The sequence below is a fragment of the Clavelina lepadiformis genome, chromosome 3 (assembly GCF_947623445.1).
Source record: "Clavelina lepadiformis chromosome 3, kaClaLepa1.1, whole genome shotgun sequence".
Lineage (NCBI taxonomy): Eukaryota > Metazoa > Chordata > Ascidiacea > Aplousobranchia > Clavelinidae > Clavelina > Clavelina lepadiformis.
The window spans coordinates 2,340,702-2,350,690 of NC_135242.1; the positions used below are offsets into that span (position 1 = coordinate 2,340,702).

General features: G+C 37.3%; 3 protein-coding genes across 3 annotated transcripts; all 3 read left to right on the top strand.

Moving 5' to 3' along the window:
* Positions 1 to 227: 227 nt before the first annotated feature.
* On the top strand, positions 228 to 2,707 carry LOC143450107 (protein aveugle-like). Its single transcript, XM_076950519.1, has 6 exons — positions 228 to 390; positions 1,059 to 1,195; positions 1,308 to 1,365; positions 1,521 to 1,661; positions 1,817 to 1,957; positions 2,089 to 2,707. The coding sequence occupies exons 1-6, from the start codon at positions 312 to 314 to the stop codon at positions 2,109 to 2,111; spliced, it is 579 nt and encodes a 192-aa protein (XP_076806634.1). The 5' UTR covers positions 228 to 311; the 3' UTR covers positions 2,112 to 2,707.
* Positions 2,708 to 3,255: 548 nt separating this feature from the next.
* Positions 3,256 to 4,429, top strand: LOC143450108 (YY1-associated factor 2-like). Its single transcript, XM_076950520.1, has one exon. The coding sequence runs from the start codon at positions 3,396 to 3,398 to the stop codon at positions 3,834 to 3,836; it is 441 nt and encodes a 146-aa protein (XP_076806635.1). The 5' UTR covers positions 3,256 to 3,395; the 3' UTR covers positions 3,837 to 4,429.
* A 1,481-nt stretch (positions 4,430 to 5,910) lies between these two features.
* LOC143450594 (uncharacterized) lies at positions 5,911 to 9,228 on the top strand. The gene is made up of 8 exons (XM_076951200.1): positions 5,911 to 6,160; positions 6,330 to 6,404; positions 6,506 to 6,693; positions 6,772 to 6,902; positions 7,011 to 7,103; positions 7,229 to 7,420; positions 7,877 to 7,989; positions 8,210 to 9,228. The coding sequence occupies exons 1-8, from the start codon at positions 6,083 to 6,085 to the stop codon at positions 8,339 to 8,341; spliced, it is 1,002 nt and encodes a 333-aa protein (XP_076807315.1). The 5' UTR covers positions 5,911 to 6,082; the 3' UTR covers positions 8,342 to 9,228.
* The last annotated feature ends 761 nt before the right edge of the window (positions 9,229 to 9,989 follow it).

Here is a 9,989-nt window from a genome sequence, read left to right on the forward strand (position 1 = left end):
TTCTCAATTGCAATCATGGTAAGTTTTGTGCCAAGATGCGCTAGGTAATTTTCGCAATTGCTGTGATTTTATTCAGATGTTTTATGAGAAGAATACTTTATGTCAGAATTTTTTTGGTTTTAACAAATTTTTTAAATTATAAGCAACATATTTCTAAAAGGCCAATCGTCTTAGTTTTTTGATCGGTTTAAAAAAGAAAGCCTATTTGTGTAAAATGAGATCCTAGAAGGCACTTTTTTGTTTGAAAGTCGATGCAAGAGGGGAATTCTATCTTATGGTCACAGCTTATAAACAACAAGTTTTAAAGTGAAATGCAGCGTTCAAAAGTAGAGCACAGGCGTCATCATAGCGCAAGTGCAAGCCATATTTTGAAGAATTTTCAGCGAACTGGTAAGCTAGTTCTTTGTTTTATCTTGAAATCTGCCCTAATTTAAGTCCAGAAAAACGTGCCGTCCAGGCAGAAGCTGGAAATTGCTGAATTACCGGTACGGTACAGCCGTATGTCATTTTTGATGAGAACTCTTTTCAGCTTTTAGCCAAGCATGAGGAAAGACACATTTTGACATAACGGCGTGCACCCAAGCCATAAATCTTTGGTTATTATCTTTCATGGCGTTTAATTTGCCATGTTTCAGTGTTTGTTATAAATCTGCTTAAACGTAGTAGCCTACGTCTTTCTTTCTGTACGTGTTAAAGTTAAGGGTTCAGACTGGAAAGCAGGTTTTGGTATGGCAGTTACCTGGTTGTGAACAAGAAATCTGGAAATAATGCAGACACAATTTTTGGCGTGAAGGCATGTCCTTGACCATTATAGTCTGTGTATTTACTATAAATTGGCGTTCAAATAGACAGTTTGCTCTTGTTTGTTTATTATAACTAAACATGAGCGTGTAAAAGTCAGATGTGCACGTGGACCAGTTGTCTGCATATTTCGTGCCTATGCCACACTTTCCACAATGGTGTGCCGCCAGTATTTTGAATGATCAAACTGGAACTATGTTAACTTGCAAACCTTCAAATTGGTTAAAATAAGTTACTTTTTGTTCCCGTATGTTTAGAGAGTTCAGATTCGATGCTTCTGCGGGGCGCTGGGACTTCCCCAGAGAATTTCCATGCAGCAGGGGGAAGAAGAAGACCAGGATCTGATTCGGATATTCTCGAAGCGAAATCATCTGGAGCTTCTCTTCAACATCAGGTTAGGAAACATATTCACTTGTGAATTATAATCTGTTTGCTTTGTGAAGTGTGATTGATTCTGGGTTGGCTATTAGTTTAATAAAAAAATCATTTTGTGCAACATTTTGAAGGATTCATTAATGCTGGCTTACCACCAACGACCTTCTGTTATTGCCGGCCACAGTGCAAGTAAGTATAATAACAAGATCTCATTGAACTGCATGCAATTGCATTATGAATAATTTTCAAAAATCTTGATTTTTCAAAGTCTGGTTTATGTTGAATTTTTGAATGTTGTTGAAGTATTAAAATTTTGGATAACTTAGATCTTTATGTATACATAGACACAGCTGCTAATGTTCCAGTTCGGCAGACAAAGCCAGTCTACGTGTGGACACAAACGGAGGTTTGCAAATGGCTTAAGAGGCACATACCCCAGACCCAAGCCCATTATGCCGATCTTTTTGCTCACCATGACATAACTGGTATGTCGTACAGTTTGTGTAGTTCAAATATAAACTGTTGCTGATCTTTTCGTGTGTGCAGTAAGCAATTGTTTGTGTGTATTGCACTTTATGCTTTATTTAGGCGTTGAATGTTATTAAAAGGCCGATATTTGTATTTATTTATTTGTTTTTAGGCAAAACACTGTTGATGTTAAACGACACAAAACTCATGAGAATGGGGGTATCAGACTCTGGTCATAGACATAACATACAGAATGAAATACTAAAGCTCCAAATGAAAAACTACATGCAGTGTTTTAAAGGATTGCAATCAGGTGAGCCAGTTATCGGTTGCAGCAAGAACTCTACTATACCTGTGGTGATAAGTTATCGTAGTACTTAACAGATGCTTTACAACTTACTTTTACAAGCATTATCTTCTATAAGCAACCTTGTCTAATTTCAGCTGGAATGTTTGACATTCAGTGAAGAAGGAATGATTGATTGTTGGAGCTCAGGTTTTGCAGAAATATACTTCTGAAGACAACATGTGACACCTCTTCTAATTGCAAACAAACCTGCTTCAATGACAGCAGAGTTTAATTTTAAACTTAACGTTGTGCAGTTTTAATATAATAATAATAATAATTTTTTATTGTAACGACATGCTGTAAACATATCAACTATCAAGGTGCTGTTTCAAAGCTTAGATTATTGTTAAGTTGGTTGAGATGAACGTGTCACAGTCTAACTAGACTCTAGATAGAGAGTCATCTGCGTTTGATTTTTATATCTCTTATGATTGGTAAAGAATTTGTTATTACTGCCAACATTTGGTTTTTCATTTTTGTGATTTCCTTTATTCAAAAGCTCTGGGTGTTATGCTTTCTACCTGTTGTTATTGTTTCTGTTTTTTTACCCATCATAGCTTGTTATTCATATCAATTTTATTTTTCTGTTATGCATGCATCAGTTGTTGAATTTATATGACCTGTATCTCGTAGATGTTCTTGTATTGTCCGAGATAACCATTAATCTCTTGTTATATATGTGACTTTGTATTTTTTACTGTGATTGTTTTGCAGGGATGGATGCAAATAGGAAATTTATTCAAAAATCTTTTGATACCTTAAGTAGAGAGTCTTTGATCTGGGACCAAACATGCCGGGAGTGCCAGATTTATATTTCATCCCTTTCAAACTTGGAAGAACAAATAAATTGCTGTGGTCGATCGCAATTATGTGACACTCAGTTGTACAGACACTTTCCAAACGTCAAGGATGCCCTGGTTTTAAAATTAGTTGAAAATTGCAACTCCCTGATTGAAAAAATTAAAAACAAGATTTTAATTTTACGTCAATGTAATAAGAAGATAAAGAAGTCTGCGAATGATGCGATGGCATCAATTAAAATGCTGCCTTTAGCCGATGTATGTGAAGCAACTGAACTTGAACCTGCTCTCAGTGACATTGTTGCATGGATTATGAATGTTGCTCAGTCGAGTAACACTCAATTGGCTGAGAAAGAGACACTGCTGGAAAGTTTCGATTTGAATGCGTTGCAGATTTCAGAGAAGGGGGAGTTTAAGATGAACCAATTCGAAAATTTTAAAAAACTCTGGATAACTCATTGCAAGCTTGTACCTATCTGTGATGAGATGAGCTCCTATTTGTGTTTTTTCCTTCATAAAAAATGATTGCTTTTATGTAAGATTAGAGATACCTGTATCGAATTCAATCAAATTATTTACTTGTTTTGCAGAACGATAGGAAAATGAGTGATAAAAAGGGAGCTGTACCATCACGTAAACGAATCTCGAAAGTTCTGCAAGAAGAATATTGGGACTGCAGTGTGTGTACTTACACCAACTCGCCGGAGGCTTTTAAATGTTCCATGTGCGATGTGAGGAAGGGTACGTCAACGCGAAAGCCGAGACTAAGTCAGCACATCGTTGCACAGCAGGAAGGGAGACTAGTTGCCCAAACTCCCCAACTCTCTCCGCAGGGTTTAAGCCCAAAAGAAGAAATGCAGACGACGAAAACGAGATCAGAGTCTGAATCCAGAGTGGGACGACCAAGACTGAAAGGAATCGATCGTAGCACACCTGTCACTATGGCTGTCACTGTAAACGATGTGACAGTTGTATTTACAGAATTTAAAACCAAGTATAATCCGGAAAATGAGGAATCCAGGAATAAAACAAAGCATGATTGAGGTCTTAAAAATGTCATTTTTACTGTGATTGTAATTTGTTGATTAGAATTATTTCTAAAATCTTATTCCATCTTCGAAAAAGTGAATTTAAATTTCACATATGTAGAATTATACACTGCCTACTGTTTCAAAATTTTTTAAACAAATTCAGGATTTATCTATAAGTTGTTTGTACTGAAATGTGCCATCAAATTAACGATGCAGTTTTTTCTTTGTATCTTTTATTCATTACCTGTGTTTTATGTGAAAATTGCAAATGAAGAGATGAACTTTGCAGATTTACCAGAGATACCGTATTTTTTTCTATATAGTACAGTTAAAGCACGTGAAGTATTTTCAATTGTTGCAAACAAACAATTGAATGAATTATCCGTAAACCTGTATTTCTACTGTACACGTGTTTTGCGTTATTTACTTAAATCTATGTCCCACCAACTCGGTTTGTGCGCCAGACTCGTAAGTCATTGTTTGTCTTGATGTTTATTATGCGGGATAATGTTTGCATATTTCTAACATACCTATTTTTTCTTGTATATGCATTGTGTGCGCCTTGATAGCAGGAGGTTTTAATACATTTTTGATCTCAAATAGAACGCAGATGCAATCCTGATTACGAAAAACTTGTCAGATAAAGGTCTTGAGCCTGGAAAGAGTTTTCTTCACCCAACAAAGTAGTTGTCAAGTCGCCAGCCGTCTACAGTGCGCGGTTTTATTTAATCCTGCTTTGAACCTTCAAGCGTAAAAACGTAGTAATGTTACCGAGCGGAAAGTGCTTGTAAGCAATGGAATCATTTTTGTGTTTTCGCTACGCTGAGTGTCATGGCTTTATGTAGGATGGTGCCAATAAAGGGCAGGATGAACATAGCTTAGAAAACGTCGACTGAATCGAATGCCTGAAAAGTGAATATGGGAAATCCCCTACCATGGAATGTCGAAACAAAAATTGCCTTTGTCTTCATTTGTTTGGGCAATGTGGCAAAGCACAACATCCACCCATTAAGTACAATTTTACAAATAATTTTTTTAAAGTATGCTCTACGTGCGGTATGTAAACAATAACCGGAATCAATTTTGCTACAAATGTTCCACCAGAGTTTTGTGATTTTATTGCTCGAAGGCCATGTTTTTTGATTGAAATGATTCTTTGCTAAGGAAAAACATTCTCTTTATGTCAAATAAACACAAAATTGCTAAAACATATTGAAATTCAGCAATAAACAGTTCCCTATTGCAAAATTCCTTCAAGATTCAAGATTGCATCATTTTCTGCAAGACATTGCAGCAACGTTGGCCATACTTACCAAATGTTAAATAGTTTTTAATTCACATATTATGTAAGCCAATAAATAAACCTGGTAATTGAATTTTTGTATAAAAATAAAAACTGTTTAAACAATATTCGTTTAACCTAGGTTATATCTAGAAAGATATTTTACAGATCAGGAAATAACTTTTGTAAGTTTTTCAATATTGAATTACAAAGGTGTGTGGCGAATGGATTATCTGAAATAGAAATGCCTGATTTCTCGCATATTTATGGTGATTCTGCCGGTCTGAACCTGTTTACTAAACTGCCAGAAGGAGGTTGGCTTGAGTTTGAGTGTGATGTACCGATATATAATAATAGGTTATTCTACACGTGCTGGTGGCATGCATACTTGTACAGTGGTGCCGACGTGTCTATATGCAAGGTTGTGTCTGTGGTATAGTATCGTGATGTTTATAGTATGTCTGAGAAAACCAAATCTCGACGGAGATCCCTCAACGAGTAACGACTTAGCTTTTATTTAAAGTGTATTATCATATGATGGATAGGCCTAGGCTACAGTACAGTATTGCTAGTAACAGCTAAAGGTGAGCCTAGTACTGGAAGTCAAGCATCGGGAAGTGAGAAGTTAAAACTGTCAGATCTTTTGCACACCCACGGTTTTGTTGAAGAGGCCAAAAAGTGCAATTGGGATTTTCTTACTTAGACATAGCCTGGCATAGATGTGTTTAAAAACAATTTCCATGCTCTTTGATAATACTGAGCCAGTTTATTTCTTTAAATATCACGAACTTCGAAAAGCATTTTAACAATGTTTGTATTTCAGCTTTTTTCAAGTGTTTGGTGTGGTTGTGTGAACTGGATTTAATGAAGAACTGCGAATAATTTCTAAAGTTTAGCCTACTATGCATTGACCTGAAGTGTTCTTATTTACACTTAAAAACTAGTTCATGTCATTTATGAATCCGTTGGCAATAAGATGATCAACTCACAAAAAGAAGCTTGGAACTTGTTGAAACTGGCGGTGGATAAATACTCCCAAGCCACTGGATCTGAGGTGAATTGTACTCAGTGAATTATAAGACAAATATGCTACTTTTTTATTTGCATGAGGTTTTGTGCTGGACATATAGTTTACTGTGAGACTGCAGAGTAAAAGCATGTAAAATATGTGCATGTGCAAGTGGCTGCATATCATGAAAAATTATAACTTTGCTGTTCTACAGGTCGCGGTTGCAACAACTTTCTTTCCTGACTATGATGAGAGTCACAATTATTTATTCAACAATGACACAAAACCAGTAAGAATATCTTTCATTTCTTCAATCATTTTCATTTTTGTTAATTATACTTTTGAATACTGTTCATTTAAATGTAATCCATTACCGATCTATTTATCTAGAAATCAGCGGTATATGGACATGGCCATCTCATGCATCGAATAAAGAAGGGTCTTGAATCTGATGCTAGCAACGATTCAGCAGAATGGCACAGCGTTGAGAAAAAGAATATTTTTGGTGGCAACGGATCGATGGAATCTAGAGTTCCAGCCACCAGACAAACCTCCCTTACGAATGATCCAACGGCCAGGTAATCATCAGGTGTCTACGTTAATAATGACACACATGATTACAGGGCAATAATGATATGATGTCTTATTTATTGCAGGTCATTATCTTCAAGTTTTCGAACGTTAAAACTTGATGGTCACCCTTCCCAACTACATTCAGGATCATCCGGCTCAATGTGTAGCGCTCCTCGAAAACCTGACTCGAATCTGGAACGTGATCCTGGCAAAGGTGAAAGTTTTTCCACCTTCTCACCAAGCTCGTATTGTAGAATGTGAATCAAACATTTTCTAAGAACTCCTTTTTAGTTTGTCTCTTCACTGCTATCTCTATTTGCAGTTCATCACAATCAGCCGAGAAGTGGAAAAATGAAAAAAACAAAACGGAAGAAGCCGCCAAAACTGTCTGGTGATTTTGAGCTTGACGATAATCGTGAGTTGAATCCAAGCTTTGGTTCACAAACGCAAAACTTCAATTTTCGCCATTGTTTATATCCTTCAAAAACAATGAATTCTGCATGTCAAAAAACGTGTTTATGTGATGTTGATTGTTTCCAGTTATGTTTGGTGAGGAGGAGCACAGTCCTTCATGTGATGAAGACGACTTGTCGGACGATTCCGAAGAAAGTGAGGAAGGCATGCCTGGCAATCTTCCTCCACGACGCAAGTTCAACGTACGCCAACATTATCCCGGCGGGTACAGCAATGACCAGTTTGCAACATCTTTACCTGTTAACATCCTTGCTTGGGGTAAGATCAATGCTTCTTGTAAGCTGTATGTCGGTGAGGCTTAAAAGTATACCTTGATATTTCTAAGTTTATTTAAATGCAAGTGCTTGCATCCCAGTTGCATTGCAAAAGAATTGATGTACGTACACTGCTGGCACACTACACACAAAATGGACTTTCTTATAAATAGGAACTGAATTTCATGGTTGTGAATCATGGAAGAGAATGATTCAAAAATTTTTTGCCAAATCCTCATTCTCTATTTACAAAAACAAACCTCAAATTGCTTGTGCATAGACTGCACTTTCTTTTGCAAAAGCAAAGTTAAACGCATAATAATAGTTTGTTGTGGGCACACACAACCCAAATCCAGGTGAAACATTTATCACCTGCATCAGATGCAAGTACAGTATTTCCCACCAGCCAGTCTGCATATTGTTAATGTAGTTTTGTTTTCTTTACATGTATTTCACCAAGGCGGCCAGAACGAAGGCGGGATGCATTTCCGAGAGAACCAAGGCCCTCACCCTCCGGCTTTCAACACTCAAACAGCCACGAACAGCGGCCCGAAGATAATCAAGGCAGAAAATGTAAGATAAACTTTCATCAACAACACTGTTCTATGGAAGTTTCGAAGTCGAGTACTGTAATGCGAGTTTGCAATAAATGGAGATCAATTCTTACGCTTTGTCTAGTGCTTGTCTTTAGACTAGTGCCGTCGCTAACATCGAACTTCCACAAAACTTTCATTAAATAACAGATTTCCTTGTTAGATCCAGCAGGTAATTGGTCAATTCTTCATTTTAACAGACACCTCAACTCGACACAATGATGGCTTCGATGCAGGCATTAGCCAGAAGTGTCACTGACGACACGGCCTTAATTTTCGGCGACCGCCCGCGACCAAGAGTGAAACTGGAGCAACGACAAAATTTTAACTGACAACAACGCCCTAATCGACCCCTTTCTGCTTTTCCTTGATACTGTATGACTTTGGTGTGCCTCATAGATCCTGTTCATGCTTTTCTCCTTAATGCAAACTGTCAGTGAGAGGTTAAGTGTTTCGTTTAAAGTTGTGGCCTTTGTTAAATGACTTGTTGTTCGTCTCGTGTTATCATGATAAGCACTGAGACAGAATTAACGCTAAAGTTCAATCCTGATTAACACTGCCGGAATGGTTCACGCTTCATGATTTATTGCAATTTAATTCCATCGAGTAATTTGTAATTTCTTCATCTGCTTTTCAACACAGCTCGGGTTGATGAGACCTAAGATGTCGGCTGTAGTGATATGCATGCACTATCCTAATGACAAGGTAAGAGGTGTCTACTGCCTGCCGAGGCGATTGCATTTTGAAACTTCTTCCGCATGTTGGTGCTTTCGCGTTCATGTTTGTTTTTGTGCATTTTCAAGGGTAAATTCTTTCGTTTTACTGCTCATAACCGTTAACTGTGGTCACATTACTACCAGCTGGATGGTGCGGATACTTAGTCCGCGCTCCATCTACTGTTGTGGTCTTTACAGCTATTACTGTCGCCGTTTAAGGTATTCGCACCTTCGTTCATAGTCTACTAAATCCATTCATGATTTTATGGACTTTGGAACGATGGCTAGGTGGCGCCCTTGAGCTTATTTTTTGAAGTTAAACTTTTATATTACAAATCACCGTCATTGGTGCATGAGCGTGTAGTAATCTTGTCTGCTGTGACGTAAAAATTACATTGGATATTTATTGAGTGCCAAATTAATTTTATGGTCACTAAACCTAGTAAATCATAGTGTTTTTGTTTCTTATCGCGTATTGCTCAATGAAAGTATGATCATGCTTTAATCTGGTGTAACACGTTCAAACCATTTCAGATATTTTAATCTGTTTTCGAGGCGAGGTTCCAAGTAAGGTTACTCAATAACCGATTGAGTAAGGTAGGAAGTTAAAACCACACAGACAGCACAGGCGTGTCACGTGGCAACTCAACCGATTTGACAAATATGCTTGGAAGAAAATTCATGCGGTCAACTCAGGTTTTATGTAAGAGTGAATTACTGGAGTTTAACTTCTGTTTAGTTGATCGACACTGATCGGTGTAAGCATGTTTTAGTGGACTACCTCAAGTCATAGCAGTAGGGGACTTCAGTAACTTAGTTTAGTGTTGTCCATTATGGTGTGATATCACAATTTCATCCTCGGGCTGAAGAAAGTTTTTTCACAGCTTAAACCGCTCACGTCCCGTCTACCGAGCAATTGTCCTTCGTCCTTTCAATGAATACAAATTTTTTATGTTTGAATTTTTTTGACTCATTTTCATTAACTCATTTTCTGAATTCGAAACTCTTCACCAAAATCACTGAACAAAAGCAAGCATAGTTCGTACATTGCTCGAATTCGTTAGAACGGTACCGCAACAGGGAATCGAACCCGACAGGTTAACCATTTCGCTGAGTAAGATAAGAGTTTTTAGCAGATAAAACAGAACTCTTGTTGTTCATATTCTTTTTTGCAACAAAAGTATTTCGTGTAGCCAGTAGCTCACATCTTATTTAACTCAGTGGATGGCTTAAACGGTTCATTTATTTAATGACTTTTGTTTTT

Coding starts and splice junctions, on each gene's coding strand:
- LOC143450108 (XM_076950520.1), top strand. CDS start 3,396: ATGAGTGATAAAAAGGGAGCTGTACCATCACGTAAACGAATCTCGAAA.
- LOC143450107 (XM_076950519.1), top strand. CDS start 312: ATGCAGCGTTCAAAAGTAGAGCACAGGCGTCATCATAGCGCAAGTGCA. Junction 1,196..1,307: donor GAGCTTCTCTTCAACATCAG/GTTAGGAAACAT, acceptor AACATTTTGAAG/GATTCATTAATGCTGGCTTA. Junction 1,662..1,816: donor TGCTCACCATGACATAACTG/GTATGTCGTACA, acceptor ATTTGTTTTTAG/GCAAAACACTGTTGATGTTA.
- LOC143450594 (XM_076951200.1), top strand. CDS start 6,083: ATGATCAACTCACAAAAAGAAGCTTGGAACTTGTTGAAACTGGCGGTG. Junction 6,405..6,505: donor TCAACAATGACACAAAACCA/GTAAGAATATCT, acceptor CTATTTATCTAG/AAATCAGCGGTATATGGACA. Junction 7,104..7,228: donor TTTTGAGCTTGACGATAATC/GTGAGTTGAATC, acceptor GATTGTTTCCAG/TTATGTTTGGTGAGGAGGAG.